At 55.4% G+C, this 19184-nt stretch overlaps 1 protein-coding gene across 3 annotated transcripts; it reads right to left on the reverse strand.

The window, feature by feature from the left end:
* Positions 1-6276: 6276 nt before the first annotated feature.
* ELF3 (E74 like ETS transcription factor 3) lies at positions 6277-13755 on the reverse strand. Of its 3 annotated transcripts, none has more exons than XM_090026178.1 (9): positions 13650-13755; positions 12279-12449; positions 11054-11275; positions 10589-10723; positions 10376-10495; positions 9931-10023; positions 8788-8904; positions 7880-8075; positions 6277-7580 (listed from the first exon to the last, which is right to left on the reverse strand). In XM_090026178.1, the coding sequence occupies exons 2-9, from the start codon at positions 12439-12441 to the stop codon at positions 7460-7462; spliced, it is 1167 nt and encodes a 388-aa protein (XP_089882304.1). In that variant the 5' UTR covers positions 12442-12449; positions 13650-13755; the 3' UTR covers positions 6277-7459. The 3 variants fall into 3 exon arrangements, with proteins under 3 accessions (XP_089882304.1, XP_089882305.1, XP_089882303.1); XM_090026179.1 differs by having other exon boundaries at positions 10589-10684; positions 13473-13749; XM_090026177.1 differs by having other exon boundaries at positions 13473-13749.
* Between the last annotated feature and the right edge of the window lie 5429 nt (positions 13756-19184).

The raw sequence follows: 19184 nt of genomic DNA on the forward strand, positions 1-19184 counted from the left end.
TGCTGTGGAGTTGTAGAGCAAACATGTTTTACTTTACTCCAAATGCACTTTTTATTAATTTCAGGCTGTGAAAAATGCTGGCATTTGGGTTTTTATCTCTGATCTGGGACAAACAGATGTTTTGGAATCTGGCCCAGTGCTAGGAGAGGGAAATCCACTTCCATGCCTATTCTGTTCAGTCTAGACAACTTGGTCTCCAGAAATGGGAACGTGAGCCTGTGCTGTCTCCTGGGCTAGGACAGACACCGCTCCTGAAAGTGCAGAACCTCCCCAGCCCTGGGTGTCATTAACAATCCCTCCGAAATGGCAGTGGCACCCATGCTACAGGAGGGGAAACACCTCTCAGGGTGGTATTAAAGCATGTGCTCCTGGGTCTCTTTCTCACAGCACAATAGCATGGCAGTGCTGGCTGCAGTGAGTGTCTGGGCTTCAGAGACCTGGGCGATGGTTCTATACCCTACGATCTATTTTCTGCTACTAAATTATGCACATCCCTAGATCAAGCTGAGAGGAACCCTTCCATGTGCAGGTTGTACCTCCCCTGCAGATACATGAGCTGTGCAGCAGAGGCTGAAGTTGCGAACCAAAGCAATTACATGGAGAGAGGCTGCTTAGCTTGCAGCCGGCTGTTTAGCCTAGATATAAATATTACAGTGACAAAGGTGGAGATCTGGGGAACACTGTAGTATCTAAAGTTTAGGGGTAGCTGAGCTCTGGGGAGGACAGAGGAGCAACAGGCAGCTCAGCCCAGCTCCTGGAACCTGCGGTACGATTGCCTGCCATATAGTAGTAGCCATGTCCAAAGCCCATGTCACAATTACTTGCAAGAGGGACTGGTATGGTTGCATGCCTGTTGGGATGAAGGGTAAAGGAGCCAACAACTGGACATCTTCAGTGAGCAAAACCCATGGGAGTTCCTGGTATCTTGTGCACAGGGGCCCTTGGTGCTGTCCATAAACTCACCAAGCTATAGGGAATATCTGGGGTCCAAAAGCCTTAAAAGCACATTGGTACAGCAGGTTTGATAAGAGTCCATCAGATGTCCTCCATGGCAATTGCAAGTGAACCACGCCCTTCCCACACATGCATGAAGGCCAGCATTGTTCCTCAGCCATTCTTTCGTTGAAGAGCAACTTGAGTCTGTTCATATGGAGAGCTCCTTTCCAGCGAGTGTTGCAACCAGATGAACAGGCCTTCTTCATCAAGCTTTCAGGAAAGCTGTGATCACAGAGATCTAGTATCATCCTGCAGTCAGTCCATGCCTGTACACTTAGGACAGCAGCCTAGTCCCTTCCCCCATAGCCAGGGCGCAGCAGCAACTGCCCTTGGCTGAGGAGTAAGGATGGAAAGCAATCAGGTTGGGGCCCTGCCTCCTGCCAGAGCCCTTCCCCCTGCATACAGCAAGCAGCAGCCATGCCCCTTGCCTGCTGCCGCCCCCCAACTACCAAGGGCAAGGAGCTGTCATATTCCGCAACAGAGTCCAAGGAGATGCTTCAGCAAGAAGCTCTAGCTCTTGTTCCCACTGCAGCCATGTGAAGCAAGTCCTGGGATCAGAGCATTTTCCATCAGGTGCATAACTGAGACAATCCAACAGGCACTTCCATCTATGCAGGATGGAGGGCTGCAAAGCAGGGACTCTGGAAGGGGCTGAGACACCGGGTGGAACCCAGCTAAGCCTAAGCTCTAAGCACGAGGTGGTTGTGAAGGTCTCTTGGGACCAGAAACTAGGCAGCATTAAGTAGGCATTGCCTCTAGGTATGGCTCAGAGAGACTGGTTGGTTACTGTGTCTCTGTGCCCATCCCTGATGCCCACACTCCAGAAAGGGCACTGATAGATAAGGAGAACTCAAGAAAGAGCCCAGTGCAAGGGCTGACAGATGTCTGAAAGCCCTGCTCTTGGAGGAGAGGTGCTGGGAGCTCCATTTGTTCAGCTCATGTTAGTGACATGGCCCCCACCCCAACTCACCAGCCAGCTGGTCTGCTTCTGCCTCTTCCCAACTTCCAACCTCAGAGAAGAGCATGCAAGGTGATGCTCACCTGAGCCAGGTGGAGAGGGATCCACCCACCTCTCCTCTGGAAGGAAGCCACCGCTGGGCTATTGGGTGGTTGCCCCTTCCCTCTTCTGTGGTCTCCCTTCTCACAGACCCGAGCCAATGGGAGCTGAAGGTGGGGGTGAGAGAGAGAAGGATGTTGCTTCCCAGCTGAAATGTTGGGGACTCTATCCCCTGCCCCGCCATCACCCCAGTGTTGACTCAGCAGTGCTGCCCTCTGCAACAAGATGGATGGAGGCATAGCTCCAAGCAGCTGTGGGGAAGGTGCTGGCTTTTGGAGACCCTGTGGCCCTGCCTCCTTGGCAGCCCCACTCACTCAGCAGCCCAATGCAGAGCAGTGCTGGTTGCAGGGTGGGGCCTGGAGTGCCCATCTCCTCGGGCCCTTCCATGCACCCACCTGTAGGCTACCTGTCTGATCCTCAGCTTCCCCTGCCTCAGCACCAGGAGCACAGCCAGCATGCTTGTGACAGAGCTAAAACCTGCACAGCACTCTCCTGAGTCACCGTCCTTCTCCTTTCCTCTGTCCTCACTGCAGCCACTGGGCTGTCCCTTCCTGGCTGGAGAGCCAGCTGATGAACCAGTGCCAAACTGGGAAGGAGGAAAGCCATTGTTCTTTTCTGTACTGCCTCCATGCACTAAGTTAGTCACTATGAGACGCTGCAAAGGAGATGGTGCAGCTGTTTGGAAAGAGCACCTGCCATTTATGACTGGTGTCCCCATTGGGCTCCCCTTGGGGCCATGGCTCTAGGGCCAGATTCTCTTCCACCCAGTAGGTGCATAAGTGGCCTCGGTGGAATTCCATTCCCGTGTCTAAAGAGCGGCTTTCTGGCTGCCTACCTAGCCATCTTTGTTTGATTTTTGCTTTATACTTTGGGCATGTGAGCCTATGTGCGTACACTGCATTAGCTCTGGGGGGTTCTTTTAATTTTGTTTCTCAGGCCAAATTAGCCAGATCAGGTCCAAATTTCATCAGCCAAGCAAAGCTCAGTTGTTCAGGTCTGTGTAGTGCTACCACCAGCAAGTATCCTACCTGCTGGACTTATTGGTCTTGGGCTTCAGATACTGCCAAATCCATGGCAGGCAAGGTATCCTACATGCAAGCCCCAAGACCAGATTCTTTGGGGTTCAGATGCCCCCTAGTCTCACTTGCCCTTAGTCAAAAGGCCATAGGAGCAAGCTAGAGGGAAATCCTAAGGGCAATCCCCCATCACCATAAATTGTATAGCTAAGTTCCTCCAATTGGGAGCCTATAGTAGACTCTTGTTGGGGTGCTGCCTGCAGTGCAATGGACAGGTCTCCACCCTCAACTACACCAAGTCATTCAAAGCTGAGAAGAAGGGGATCTTCCCTTCCAGATACAGTGAAGCCACCTGGCCCAACACTGTCATCATGGTGTCTCCCATGCCAGGTTAAGTATTAGCTGTACTGCATTGCAACACAATACAGTGCAACACACTGCATTGGTTGTGTGCACACATGCCCACAGCCTGCATGCAAGTCCAAGAAAAAAGGAGGGTGTAGCAGAAGCTCCCATGGTTTAGCCCTAGCCACTGCATAGTTGGGACAGTCCTTTGGAAGTTGAGCCACTGTCCCTTGTGTTGAATTGGCCCTAGATAAAACGGATGGAGAGCACTAGGGAAGTTCTGCCCCAGGAACACAGATCCAGGCTTGAACCCAGGGTCAAGGCATAGTTTGCGCTTTTTTCTCCTTGTTCCACATGCTCCCTTTTCCTGGCTACCCAGGGAGCCGGATTCAAAAGCAACACCAAAGAAGACTCTGGGTCTTCCTAGCTTGTAGAAAAGTGTTTGGAGCACTATGCTAGGCAGTCAGAGGTGCAGCTCCAAACCTCCTCTGAACAAATGGACCTGGAACCAGGGTCTCTGGCTGTTGAGAGAGTACCCTAAGCACTAGGCTACTGAGCCAAAACATAAGAGGAGCTGCTGCCTCCTTTGGAGTCAAAGACCTGTTAGTCATGGGTTTCTATTTGCTGACACTTTTGTGTCATAGATGCCAGTACCTGTCCACAGCAGGCACATGTGTGTGGCCAGTGCCTGGCCTACTGAGCCAGCTCAGTGTACATGCACCTATTTATGTACCCACAATGCAGGGGTGACACACCTATTACATGCATGTAAGGGGAATTTTTGGCACTCAAAGCTAAAAAGCTGCCATTTAAATGTACAAAGGGAAAGACAATTCCACCCTCAGTGCCATTCTATCCCACCCTTCTCAGGTCCCTGAAAAACACTTAACACAAGACAGAAGTGAATCCTTCTCCTCCTTCTTGCTGCTTTGTGTGCCTCAGGCTCAAAGGGTAAGATGACAGTATGTTACAAAACCAGATACATGAATAGATTTTCAGGACTTGAGCCAAATGCGATGTAGTATCACACATAGACACCTAAGTGCACATAGATGCTTAATAGGTGGGAAAGGATCTGGCCCCATGCAGAGCTCATGGGGCTGACTCCTCATCAATGGGCACAGAGACTTTGTCTCCTCTGTGGCCTCTTGAAAGAAATCAAGCCACTCATGGGGACACACAAGCAGTAGCCAGGGCAGAAATTCACCCCATCAGTCAGAGCTGTAGCTGGCGCAGCACTGCAGGGGGACTGTGCCCCACCTGTGCCTGTGGGCACGCAGCCAGATCTGCAAGCTGGCAACTGGGCCAGTGACCAAAACAGCCTGTCTTGTTAAGTATTTTGCAGGTCACCTCCTGTGACTGTGGGGGCCATATGCTCCAGCCAAAGGGAGACGGTGCACCGTGGAGCACCCCCAGGTCTACGGGGTGCTGAACGAGTTCTGGAGTGAGTACAGGCTACAGAAGGAAAGCCTGGCGCCTATGACCAACCGCAGGAAGATACAGAAGGCAGCCAGTCACAGACAGGCTATTGACCATGGAGATGATCCCTGAAGATGACTTCCAAGGACTGGATCTTCCACAAGGACCTACGAGAGGACCACAGAGCTGTGAACTGGCTATAATAATGCACCGTACACTCCCATTGAGGGTGTGGAGATACAGGGAGGGAAGAGGGACTAGCCCCAGCTGCCCCAGGGAAAGCGGGGAAGCTGAAAGCAAGACCATCGGCCACCTCCTGTGGTGCTGGCCTGATGCCAAGGGAGTGTGGAAGAAGGTAAGCCGGCTCCACAAAGAGGTGACAGGGTTAGGCTGATGCCAAGGGAGGCGGCATTGTATGGACACCTGAATAAACAGCAGGGGCCCTGCCAATTTGACCAGTTTGTATCTTGCATCAGGATCTGAGCAGGAACCTCCTGATGTACAGATGCACTGAGCTCGAGGAAACAGACTGTTAAAATGTTCCTGAGTGAACTCCAGTCCTACTACCAGAGAGCAGTGGGAGAGGACGGGGAAGACACAGCCACCTCCACCTGGAAAAGGGACACTTGACTCAGGCTGTTCAAAGACCCCCCCGGGGGGGAAGTGGACGGGGGAACGAAGAGGACAATGATGCAACTGGAGCCGGAGGCAGCGAGGAAGACAGCGACAGGATCAGCAGCAGCAGGCGTGACAGGGAAAAGGACACTGAGCGAACTGAGAGTGTAAACCCCAGTCGGGGCTCAGACTAAAGGGCTGCGATTGGGTTAGGGAAGGGCAGCAGGTGGGTGCGCGGGGGCGCAGGGGAGTGGGTGTGTTTATTGTAATGGGTGCGTGGTTTCTTAATGTGGTTTAAGGTGTATGATGGAAAGTATATGCCAGATGATGTGTGTGTGTGTGTGTGTGTATAAAATATAGAAATATGTTTTTCAAAAAAACAAAAAAATTCTTTGCAGTGTGTGTCCCTGTCGGCCTACTTGGAATGGGCAGAGATGCTGAAGTGCCTGGTTGCATTATTATCAGCAAATAGCATTTCTCTTTGTATCTTTATCTTGTTACTAGTTCAAGTAGTTTGAAATCAATGTAAATAGCTTATAGACATGCCTGTACAGCTGAGCTGGCATCTGAAGTCTGGAAGAAGGCCCAGTTCACCATCCTTGGCCCCTATTATGCTAGGAAGAGACTCAGCTCATCTCTTCCTACCAACGGAAATCCTGGAGCCTCTTCTGGGGAAGCCAGTACCAGTAGGACTGGTACTCTGAGCTCCAGGCAGGAGAGATGGCTGCAGAGCATATGGAAAGATAGAGGTTGGTTCCTTCCCAGGTTGGGCCCTCCACCCCTTCATTGCAGAAGCAACAATTATGACCAAAACTAATTACACACAGTTAAAAAAGCAATGATTTATTTCTGATATGTTTATTACTAAAAAAGGAGGAAACCTTGTGCATGGTCCAGAGCTCTCTGTGGGACCAGCATACTGCTGCCATGATCTACATACAGCTCACTGATGCCACATTAACATAATTTCAGTCCAGCTGAAAATTAGCTACAATCATTGCTTTGGAAATGCCAAGTGCTTCTAGGACACTCGCAGTCACACAGGAACAACCTTATTTATGAAAAAATAGATTTTTATATACATTATATATTCTCTGTTTATATTACATAAATTAGAAGCAGGAGACAATCCACTCTTGGGGAAAGGACACCGCATGTGGTGAGAGAGAAGATATCAGAGAGATGATTGATGGTATATAGGCTCATGGATGTGCACTCCCTGGATACCAGAACTGGGCTGCTGCTTAGTGTCCTGCTCCCCACCATGGTCCCTTTGGAGCCACCTAAAATTCATGGTTCTTTTGGACTCGCTTTGAGCCCACAGTCACTTATGCTGCAGGAGCCAATCGGCCAGGCTGAGCATCTGCCTGTGAATGCAGAACACAGCCATTCCCACAACAGCTGCAGGGCAGAAGCTACTTGTCCGTCACCTGTGGGACCAGCAGCACAGCTGGCAAAGCATGTAGTGGAAAGGGAAGGCTCTGCAGGGCCCCAGTGATCTGAGCTGGTTCTCTTCATTCCAACTCAGCAACAGGTGAGGTGGCAAGCCAGCTTCCCCAGTAGCAGAGTGGCAGATCCAGTTTCCTGGGCCACCGCTCAGTGGTAGCCAGGAATCCCTGCTATGTTCTGTTTTGGGCCATATGGCTCCCTGGAATCTGATCACTGCAAATAGTACATGTCCCTTCCACTCTGTGAGCTTCAGACATGCTTCAAGACAGCGCAGGTCACTGTAAGTCCACTTGGAGAATAGAGTCCAACATGTTAACAATAGAAATAATGGTTTACAATAACCTACTTCAGCCAAAATATCAGCTTTTGATACTGAGGCACTGGCAAAGAACCAGCACACATTGCCCCTAGGAAGGGGCTGGAGTCTAACACGCTGCACACAACAGCAGCTTTGGGTTCCAGCATCTGGCCAAGTCTCTGGTGCGAGGGTTGAGTTCAGTGCATTAAGCTTTGGGTCTTGCCCTTGGGCCAAGAGGGCAATGCCTGAGTTCATGTAAAGCTCCTATAGCTCTTTACTCCTGTTCAACACTTCTTCCTCCTTCCAGCCACTGGAGTTCTTCCCAAATTTGTACACCAGCCTCCTTCCATCAACTCTTTCCAGGATTTCCCGCTTGTAGTAATACCTGAAAGGAAGGGGTTGAAATCAGGACTCTGTGCAAGTCACCCAGATATGCTAGTGCAGAGGCCAGCACCCCTCTGGGAGGGGCAGAGCCAGGAGCTGTGGGTCGCAGGAGGCACAGGGATGGGGAAGAAGCCATTCCCTATGGGAAAGCTGGGTGTGAAGCACTAGGTTAGGGTCAGGAGCCTGGGGGAGTTTGCAGGGCACAGAGCTTTTGATGGGTCTACAGCCTGTTTAGCCATGGAGCTTGGCTCAGGCTCTGTTTCCTGTCCCATGTCCCCAGGGCATCCCTAGGGTGCTCACCTCATGGCCCGGCTCAGCTTCTCATAGGTCATGCTGCTGTTCTTCTTCTTCTGTCCCCAGAGCTGGGCTACAGCCTCTGAGCGGAGAAACTTGAAGACCCCCTCGCGCCGGTCCTCCCATTTCATCAGCCCCTCGTTCAGCTCTGGGTGGATCAGGATGTCGCGGATAAACTCCCACAGATGGGTCCCTCTTGGAGCTGTAATGGAAAAGCCGATGCAGGGAAGGCAGCAGCTACAATCTCACCACCCCAACCCCAGGAGAGGAGGCTGCAGCCTGGGCTGAGACCTGCAGCAGACATGAGCTGCAGGCTGTGCTGGGAGTGCCCTGCCCCTACAATCCAGCAGGAGCAGATCCCAGGAACTACTGCCTGGGAGGAGTGGCTGGGGAGGGCTTGCTCAGGGTCATCTCCCATCCCATCCAAGCCAGGGGCTGAGCCCTACTGATGATCCCACCCCCTAGCACAGTTTACAAAGGTGCTGCATTACCCCCATCACATCCTGTGGGGTGAGGCGGGGGCATAGCAGCTTGGAGCGATGGGGGGACCAGGGTTGCAGGACCAAACATTTCTTGTTTCAGAACCAGAGGGAGGAGGTGTCTCTTTCTCCACAGCCTGCTGGCACTCCCTTGAAGCCCAGCCACCTCCTCAGGCTGTGCCCGGGAGAGGTGACTGGGCCCACTAGCCTTAGCTATCAGCCCCCCAGCTGGAAAGCACAGGGCTCCATTGTGCAAGGTGCTGAAGCTCCACAGACAACGGGTCCCCAGTCTTTCTCCCAGCTATCCCCAAACATAGACTGGCCATCTGTCCTGCTTCCACCATTCGCTCCACCATGTGAACAAGACAGGGCATATCGAGGGGACCCCCGAGCCCAGCACCCCCCCTAACGAAGCCCAGCCAGCCCCTCACGTACAGTGCTTGCTCTTCCTGGTCTCCAGGCAGTCTCGGTTCTCCTTGCTGAGTTTCCGGGGCCTTCCCCTTTTCCGCTTACCGTGCTTCATTTCCCCTTTCTTATGGTCAGCAAAGCCACCTGCACAGGAGGAGGTAGAAGGTGTTACTTGGCCTGTCCAGGTGTCTGTATCACAGTCCTCACTACGGGAGTTGAGCAGCCTCAGGCCCTGGTTCCTCTTTCCTTACAAGCAGAAACCGAGGGGAAGAAGTGTTATGGTGCCCTGTGCTTGGGCTCCTTCCTCAGGCTCGGGGAATGGGGCCGCATCTCACAGGTGGCTGCTGCTCAGCTGTACAAAGCACCTCCCACATCTTCTATGCCCAGTGCTCCTCATGTGCCCTGGTGCAGTCACAAGCATCACGCCACATGATCCCTTGCACAACTTATTTATCACACTCCCTTTTACAAGCTGCTGACTCTGCACCCCATGGCTGGGGGCTGCTCTGGCCTAGCTTCTTGTCCAGACCCCACCTTTTCATTTGCAGCCTAAATTTCTTCCTGGCTGCTTATGCCCACCCTTCCTCTTGGTTAATGTGTCTGGGTGCAGGGCACTGAGAGCCCCACCCTATTCAACGCTGCAGAGGCACACCCCGCTGCCAAGGCTCTGGGGTCTCTGGTGACTGACCCCCACTGCCACAGATAGCTAAAGCAGGCCCCTCCAGTGCACTACCAGCTCTCCTGCCATCAGCCACAGCCCAGGGAACCAAAGACGAAACTCTTCCCAGTAGCATGGGTGACTGGTGCCTCTTGAGTCATCAACCAGGGTGGGGACCTGAGGCCAATCTCACTCACCAAAAAGCGGCCAGACCACTTCCACAAGTCCTGCAGCCACTGTGCTCCCACCTCCCCCCTGCCCGCCAGCTAAACAGGGAGCGTGGCCTGACAGGGGGTGCACCAGCTCTCTCAGGGTGCACAGGTTACACCCCCTACACGTCACCACTGCCCAGTAGGATGACACCTTTCCTATCCTGGTTTCAGCCCTGGCTAGGTTGGGGTGCCCATACTGTTGTTATGGCAATCAAATCTCTGGAGAGCAGGAAGCACACACTGATAAGCTCATTAATAAGCTCAACTCGTTCCCCTCCAGATGGGAAAGCAGCAACTCACCATCAGGGGAGAACAACTTTGCTTCTGTAGGGTCCATATCTAGGTCACTTCCACCGGAGTCCTGGGAGTTGGGGCTGTGAGACATCACGGTCCCTGGGAGGCAAAGGGAGAGGGGTTGGATTTCCAGGCATGGTTATCCAGCAAATACTTCTCTTCATCAGAAAGCAGCTCCAGCCATCGCCTGACCAGATCCGTCAGCAAGGGGGCAGGGGGCTGGGCCTTGTGGGGCACCTGGGGAACACTCCTGCCAAGCATCACAAGCTGTTCCAAGGGCGGCAGGGCCAGGCTTTCACCGAACAATGACACAGGACTGCTTTGTCTCTGAGCAGGGAAGAGGGGCATACAAGAAGCACGCCTCTCTGCTCTGCACACGGGGCTGGCGTGTGCCGCACCTGGGCCAAAGGCCAAGCAGGCCATGACACCAAGCACAAGCAGTGGAGTTTACCTGAAATGTCAGAGCTTCCTGGAGACATGGTGCCGAGCAGGTAGCCCAAGTCTGCCTGATGAAAAGGGTTTGCGGACTTCATCTCCTCCAGGGACTCCTGTGAGCACGAGTTTCCCAGATCTAGGTACGATGGAGAAGGCAGGAAAGGGTCAGCCCTGTTCAAACTCATGTATGTGGCCACATGGACAGTGCAAGGCCAGGGTGCTCTCTCACCTAGGGTGTTGGAGTCAAGGGAGGTCTCCTGGGCAACAGCCATGCTGTCTTTCTCCAGCAGGTCAATGATCCAGCCGAGCTCGTCTGAGGCCAAGTCTTTGGGAGGAAGCAGGGCTGGGATTAGATGTGCTCGGCCTGTACAGTGGGGAAGTACACATGCTGCAGCGTCAGCCCTGCGCTCTCCCCCTTCTCCCAGTTGATCCCATAGATGCCAATGGGCTCTCCTGACTGAAGCCTCCCACTCCCAGGGACCTGAGTGAGCATGTGTTGCTGTGGTGCAAATCCCACCAAGTGCCACTTTGCACTATCCAAACCTCCCATGCTAACAGGAGCGGGGCTTGCCTTGGGAGGAAGAGCCCACTTCCCTCCCCCCCAAAGCCCTCCTCAGCCTGGAACGGTTGCAGCATTCGCTGATCTCCCCCTCCCCACGGCCCTGCCCAGCCTAGGCCAGATCACAGCACTCACTGATCTCATGGAGGCGATTATACAGCTCATCCCCCAGGGGCCCAAAGATGTTGCGCAGCTGCTCTTGCGTGCAGTGGCACAGTGTCAGGCCATCCATGTTGCAGCAAGAGAAGTCGATGGCGCTGGCGTCGTACTTGTTCTTCTCCACGTGGTAGCTGATCCATTCCAGCACCTGGGCCTTGCTCCAGAGGTGCGGGAGCTCACTGAACCACGTCGGCTTATCTGCAGGGAACAGGGCAGTGGTTCAGGGATGGCGCTCGGCGGGGCTAGCAGGGCAGGTGCCTGTCCCCAGGGCAGGGCTAGCCAGCCCAGCCCAGAACGTCACGGCTTTATCTTGCTTAGTCATTGCTGGGTGGACGGCTATGCCAGCCACCTGCTCCCTTATCTCAGGTGGCTGTTTCACCCCACCACAGGTGAGGTGTGTCGGGAACAGCAGCTTCCCAGCCCCGCATACCCTGCCCACCCCACACAGCACCCCAATGTCGCAGGTGGTGATAAGACTGCGCTGTGGTGCCTACCAGGGTCCCTCTCTCCACGCTGCCTGCTGCTCCCCCCCCATGGGGATCTCTGATGCAGGAGACAAGGGCAGGTTATGGTTGTTTGGGGAAGCCTTCAGAGCAGCCTGTCTCAGTATGACCCCTCATGTGGCCATTTCCCCATGACCCCCTGGGTGGACCCACTGAGCAGGACCCCCTGGCACAGCATGGGGATGATCAAGGCTGGACCCAGCCCTCAGAGAAGGACCAGCCTCTTCCTAAAGGGCACTCCAGTAGTCCCCTTGCTCCAGCTGGCCACTGGCTTGCCTGACCTGGCCTCTTACCCTGAGAGGAGCCCCAACTCTGCTGCCTGAGAAGCAGTCAGATGGACATTACAACCTGCCCCACCATGGTTCCTCCAGCTTCCCAGAATGGACCTGGGCACTGTAATGCTTTGCCCCTACCCTCTGAGCTCCCCGCAGAGCTTCACAGACATGAATGGTTTGTACCATACTACTCCTGCTGGATGGCCATGGCAAGTATGACCCCTGTCTTACAGAGGGGAAACTGAGGCACAGGGACACATCCCAGGTCATACAGAAAGTCAGGGCCGAGGTGACACCAGAACTCCAGCCTGCGCGCTAATCATAAGGTAACTGCCTCCCTTTTACTCCAGGAGAGATCCCTTCTTTCCCGCCCCCTGCCCCGCAAGTCTGCCAGCACAGATAGCAATCCCCATAGGCCCCCACCTGCAGGTTCAACAGGCAGCTGGCTGCTGGCCACACTCAGCCCCAAGCTGTTCTCCTCCCCGAGGTGTGTGAGCAGGTCCAGGGGCAGCTGCACCTCCTCCGGCTGGTACATGGCACTGATGTAGTTGGAGAAGATATTGCTGATTTCACAGGATCCTGCCATAGAGCCCTCTGCCAAGAGACCAAAGCAGCCCAAGTGAGCTGAGCCAGCTTACAGAGTGGCTACCACCACCTGCAACACGGACTTACCCCAGCCTAAACCTGAACAGTGGGCTTGATCCAGCCCAGGGGAGCCAAGACCACACAGCCCCAGCCAGGGACTGAGAGAGGACCCGGCAGCCCCCACCTCTGATGTCTGTGCTCCTCACAGCCTCACTAAGGCAGCCCCCTCTCATGAGAGACCCACACCTTCCCTCTTCAGTGCACTCCTTGGTTCCTGAAATGGCACAGCCAGGATCAGGGCCCAGCTTGCAGCCTGCCAGAGTGACCTCCCCGCCCCTGAAAAGTGATGTCTCTCTAGGACCTTTGTAGTGTCCTGTTCTCCAGGCACTGCCTGATGAAGCTCTGTTCCAGAGGCAAGAGCAATATAAATAAAGAGGAATAAGATGGCAATAACACATTGTGCTGGTACAAACTTCGCCTTAGGCGGCAGCTGCCTTCCAGCAGACTTAACCCTTTCGGTGGGCAATGCGTCTTAGTGCCAGTCTGAAGCTCTCTCTCATGGCATTTCCATGAGCAGAGAGAGGTTGTTCACCCTGCTAGCCTGAAGTCAGGCAGAAGACATGGTGGAGATGTACCTTATAGACTAACTCAGAGATACATAAGCTTTCGTGAGTCTGAGCTCACTTCATCAGATGCTGAAATGGTCATGCCCAAAGCGGATCCAGCCACCGCTTTAAAAATGGCATTTGCCGAGACCCAAATGGCTTGGACTCTCCTCCAGGGAAGATGCTGCATGAAAAGCAGAGTTCCCAAACACCCAGGGCCCCATCTCCCCAGGCTTTCGCAGCCCCAAGCAGCCCAGTGGTGCCCAGCTTGCCCTGCTTCCTGCTCTGTGACAAGAAACAAGAGGACCCTGGCACTCCCAGCCCCTTTCTCCATGCCAGCCCCACAAGCCATACCAAAAGTTGCCCTCACTAGGATCTGTCCACTGCCTGCGTGCATGCTGGCAAGAAAGAAGAGGCTGGTATTCACCTGCCAGCCGCACAGTAGCTCCAAGGAAGGGACTTCGTACAGATGCTTCCACTCCCAAGGCCCGCAGCAGGTGCCCAGGGAGATGCCCCAGTAAGGCAGAGGCAGGAGGGCAGGCGCAGCCTAGTCCAGCGCAGTGCACAGGGGAAGGCCCCGCTGAGCCCAGAGTGGCTTTGGTACCTTCTGCGATGAGGATCCCAGCAACAGCAGCTAATCCACAGAGCAGCACGGGGAGCTGCCAGCACACCTCTGCTTCCTACTCACTCCTCATCCGTGAGTGCAGAGCCCAGCTCTGGAGGTGGCCACTCCCCACGGCTCCACCTTTTATAGCCTGGGTGGCAGTAACACGATCCGCCCAGCTCTAGGGGAATTCCTAGCCGGAGCATTCATGCTCCCAGCTCCAGGTGATTTGCATAGTATGCACCACTTGGCCCCAGACTATTGCCGCCTTGCCGGGAAATCTGGGCTGGCCAGTTTAATGATTGTCAGAGCTGCTGCCCAGCCTGGCCCCAGTTTCGCCCACAGTGTTTTTCTGCCTTCGAATGTCAAGTGCGTTTGCTCACAAGAGCAGGGGACCAGCCTCCTCCTGCGTGGGCTGTGCTCGCAAAGGGCAGTGGCTACCTGTGGGCTCACGAGCCCTCTCATTATCCAGCAGGGGAAAGCGTGCCACCTACATGCCGACTGACCTGCATGAACCCCTCTGAAAAGGGCCCACACCCCCTAAGCTGAGAGCCTCAGATTTTGGATCCAGGGTTTAGGAGCACTCCAGCCCTGGCTTTCAGGGACCACATAAAAATAGTCCTCAGTCACAGGGTAGGTGTGACCCCACTAGACCATCAGCCAGGGTCCTGCTTCTCCTGTCTCACACCAGCCCATCTCTTCAGTCAGGTGAGCCCTGCTGGCAAGGAGCTGGTACAAAGGGGCTAGGAGATGGGTCCAAAGTTGCCTTCTCCTGGGCCCAGAGTTTTGCTGGGTCCCAAGGGCGGGAGTGGAGCGTGGGCAGTATGGATAAGCCTGCAGCGTGGGGCCAGCCAGGGTTGTCTGGCAATGAGACAAGATGGTTTTGCTGCTGCTGTTGATACGTGTGTGTGTGTTTATTTTTTTCCGGATCTGGCCGGGGCAGATTCCCTCGTGCCAGTTCTTTCCCCTCCATTTCACAAGCACTGCAGAGGCTGTCTGGATGTGACCACAAGTGCATGCACGCACGCACGGGGCTGCGCAGGAATGATTATACAGGGGGCTCTTTGCTGAGGCTGGTGGTCTTCAAAGCTCCCTGTGTATGTGCATGTGTAGCAATTTGTGTGTGGTTGTGTCAACTGTGTTTCTCCCTGGCTCCCAGACTAACAGCCTGAGACGCCTCCTGTCTTCACCCAGCCTCTGAACCCTGGCCTGGCATGGATTGCTGCCTATGCTACCGTCCTCGCACCCCCACAGGCGCACACATGCAGGCATGTGCATACAGGGTTTTGCAGCCTGAGGGAGTCCACTGCTGTTCTGGGACCCCGGTGCAGCCCGTGTCCCTGGATGGCTGGGTCCCAGGTCACTCACCATTCACCCTAGGGAAGTCACCCTGGTTGGGGCTACAGCCACTGCCTGGAAGAAAGCTGGGGCCATCATGCCATCCAAAAAGCAGCAGGTCAAGCAGACTAATTACCCAGCCTGACTTCATTCCTCAACAATAGTCTGTGGTACGGAGGATGGAATATGGTATGGGAGGATGCTATGCTTTTTTCTTTCTGGGCACTGGGCCTTTGGGTGCATGGAGCCATCTCCATACCCAGGCACCAGCAGCATTGTCTCCTCTGAGGTGCTGTGAACCCTGGGAAACTTGATTGCTGTCTTGTTGTGTGTGCCCTGGGTATCTTCTCAGCCCGGGGGGATGCAACAAGCTTTCTAGTCACTTGCCTGAATCTGCAGTGTAGCTGGGCCTTGACTCCCAGCCTTCTCAGCCCATGGTGGGGCCCCAGCTGTTGAAGGCCCTTGTGCCCTTCCAGCCTGCAGTGTGAAAGTAAGCTGAACTTGCCCCTGGTTTTTGTCCACCACTAAAATGGAGCCTCCTCTGGGATGGAAGATAGCAGCTACTTAATGATGGCAAACAGCCCTACACCACACACTGGGGAAGGAAGGAAGTCTGTTCAGTCCAAATATCAGGATGCCAAAGGGAGGCAGCATGGAGTTGAAGCCTCCAAAGATGCCCACCCCTGAGCGGGGGTGGCCCCAGACAGGGCAGAGCCAGGCAGTTTTGCAGTGCATTGGGGGAACTCTTCTGGGCCAGGCCAAGCACCCTGAGTTTGGCTCTCCTGCTGCTGCAGCTCAGGGCCCACAGGCCTCCCTTTAGGCCAGTGGGCAGCAGACACAGCGGGCACTGCAGCCTGCATGCTGAGCAAGTCCAGGCTAAAACGACCCTGGGAGTCCCAGGGAGGGAGCCTGGGAGTAGCTTGCCTACACACCAGAGAGGGTGGGGAAGTCCCAGGGTGATCAGGGACCAGCAGTCTAATCAAAACCTGGCCCCACCTGGTAGGATCCAGGGAGCGGGAGCAGCAGCCAGCCAAGCTGAGGCTGCCCACGCAGCACAGTCTCACCCACTCACATCTGTACGGGAACAGGTGCCAGTGGCCAAAGCGGGGTCTGAGCACCCTCTGGCGGCCCACTCCAACTCAGCAAGCGAGCAGCCTTGTCTGCATGTGAGGCAGCAGTCACGTCTGCACATGGGGATCGTGCAGGCAGGGTGCCAAGGTGACATGCCACCTGCATGCCTCTCTCTCCAGCTGGTCACACTATCGGCTCACTGCAGTACATTCCCCTCACCCTCTTTTACAAATCTTGCACATTGGAAATAGAGCAATGGTGGGCTATAGGAGTCAACAGCTGAGTAGCTAGCAGACAGCCCCTGTGCCAGCTGGAAGCCTCCCTGCGTGGCCTGTAGCTCACTGAACCTATCTAAGGGCACAGGCTTTGAGGCTCCAAGCTGGCTGCAGGGCACTCTACCAGAGGACCTGGGAGTGAGTGGGCAGGGATCTCAGATGAGCTCCCTGGTCCCTGAGCTCGCTGGGCTTCTGCCCACCATGGCTCAGCGCCTTCCTAATGTGGCACAGCTGCTGCTGAGCCAACCTGTGGACAGGGGTGAAGAGGTGGGAGGCTGGGAAGCAACACGACTGCAAGGAACTAGGGAGCACACTCAGAACTAGGGGCTCTGGCCGGAGGGTAGCGGAGACAGATTCAACTGGCTCTGAAATGCACGGTGTGCTTGGCCCTGGCAGCCCTGCCATAGTGCCAAGTGTGTGGCAGCTGGGAGACAGGCAGGCCCTGGACAGTGCCCCCAGAGCTAACCTCCACTGGCTTCTGGTCTGAGCCCAGTGCACTCCATCAGGCTTGGGTCTATGAACAGCACAGCTCTCGGCAGGGTGGAGCAGCAAGCCAGCACTGATGGGAAGATCCCTTGGAGAGACTTTGGCTCCCGGAGTAGAAGGGCAGTAGACAGTGGATGGTTTAACAGCCCCTCCCCGTCTATAAGTACATATCAGTGCCAGGGCCCAGCCCAGCTACCACGTGTTCAGAGGACAGGTCATCCACACGCAATCTCCACCAGGCGCTAGCATCCGGGTGCACTTCCCTTTCCAGAGCCCACCCTCCAAGTCCGCTGTATTAACTCTACTGAGCACCACCAGGGCAGGCCCTCGATTCACGCACCTTCCCCTGCTTTTGGCTCCTGGGTGCTGCACATGTTCTGGCCACAGAGGAGTCAGGTTTTCTAGCTTTTCTCTGTAACTATGAGAGCTAGAAATGCGCTGATACTCCAGAGCCAGGTCCAGGAGCAGTGTTGTGGGAACCCCCCCCGACATGAGGAGCTTTGGGCTACAATCACAAGAGGTGTCAAACTGGAAGATGCTCAGCCTGGATTGCCACCCTCAGCCCAGCCAGCCTGGAGCTTGCTGCCTCCAGGACTGGCCTTTCCCTTGCAGATCCTCAGTCTGTCAAGGACGAGCTTGCCATGACTAAGGTGCAGTGCAAAACACCTGCTGGCTCAGGCTTTTTGGCAGAGCCAGGCTTCACGAGTGAGGGAGTGGGTCCTGGCCTGGCATCCTGACCTGGAACCTCTATGTTTGCACAGGCTGTTTGGTGCCGCGTGCAGCATCACCACCAGCACCATATGTGCATGACCCAGCAGGGCAGGGCCACAGGTTGGGCAATGTTGAGGCCTCCAGCGCTTTGACCTCAAGAACATCCTTCCGGTGACCGGGGCAGGGAGGTGTTTGCTGTACCCAGAGGCATGGGGCGAGGCCCAGAGAGGGTAGAAACCTGGGGCTGGGACACCGTCTCCCTGACAGAGGGGAGGTTGATGGGCTGAGCCACTGCTCCAGATTGGACTGGGGGGGAGGAAGGGGGTCTCCCACCTGCCACTCAGCATGAGCAGCGTTCATAGGAAGACTCCCCACTCTTGTGCCAGGCAGCTTCTGGCTCCCACTCTCTGGCCACCCGTGGGACCCACCCACATCCCTCTGTGCTACCAGGACCAGGGCTGGCTCAGCTCCTCTGTGAGTGTTTGAGACTTTGCCTAGTCCTGCGTGCTCTTCTCCCCAGGAGCAGCTGGGAGCAGGGAGGCCCAGGAGCATGGAGCTCTCACCTGGGAGGGGAGGAAAGGGGAGAGCCAGACCTGTGCACACTGAAAGTCACTACGTGGGGTGGGCCCATCTGCACCACGCTGCTGGGCACGCCCCTCGCCAGGGCCTGCCGGCTGCCTGGAATGCGTGTCACAGGCCGGTGCACGCACGTACACATGTGCATACACACACCTTCAGGTCCTAGCATGCCAGGCCCATGTGCCAAAAGGCTTCTCTTGGTCTGGGTGGGCTGCAGCACTGCCTCTGCCCTTGGCCTGTGCGTCTGCCGCACTGCTGGGGCCCAGGCTGTCTCTGTGCAGGCTCCATAGGAAAGGGACTGCACAGCCCAGCTGCTCCACACCGCTTAGACCAGCGCTGACTCCCCAGAGCCTCCAGCAATGGAAACGCCCATTCTGAGAGCTCCCCGAGCCAATTGCTCTTTCCTTCAGACAGCACCAGGAGCTACACCTGCTTGCCTGCCTCTGTTTCCTCACCAGGCTGAAGCATCGCCTGGACATAGGTCTGAGTCCTCAGAGGAGTCCATGGATCTCCTCCAGCCTGTGGCTGCTTCTGCTAGCTCCCTGCATCTGCCTCCCTCCTCCTCCAGCTGGGCCCAGGGGAGCTCTCTGCTAGGGAAGGACGCTGCTCTTTTCATCTCTCAGGGGCTGTAGTTTTACAGGCCACCACTAACTCCCAGCTGCGTTGTTTCCCCTTTGGGGTAAATTCCAATTCTTCAAACCCAGTTCGCTGCAGGGACATTGGAGGAAACTGGTTCCCCAAGGACACGACCATCTCAGCATGCCAGGGAACCTCTTGCGCGAGAGCCTCAGCTGCCCCTGCTCAGAGGTGCTGGGCCCTGTGGGCAGAGGCCCGACTCCATGCCCCGAGGTGGCCAGCGGTGCTCCAGGTTCCTCACCTCAGCACGGATCCATCAGCTGTCTGTGCACACAGCCCAGATGGCGATGGCTGGCCCCAGAGAGGGCACTCCAAGGAACTGCCCAGGAAATGGCTTGGCCCAGCTGGGCTCTGCCATCATCTCTGAGGCCCCTCCTGGTTTCGTCTGCTTTCCAACCCTACTTCAAGCTCCTGGTCCCACCACTGGCCCTGGCTGTGT

Source organism: Crocodylus siamensis, chromosome 13 (genome assembly GCF_052110815.1).
Source record: "Crocodylus siamensis isolate JL-2025a chromosome 13, ASM5211081v1, whole genome shotgun sequence".
NCBI lineage: Eukaryota > Metazoa > Chordata > Crocodylia > Crocodylidae > Crocodylus > Crocodylus siamensis.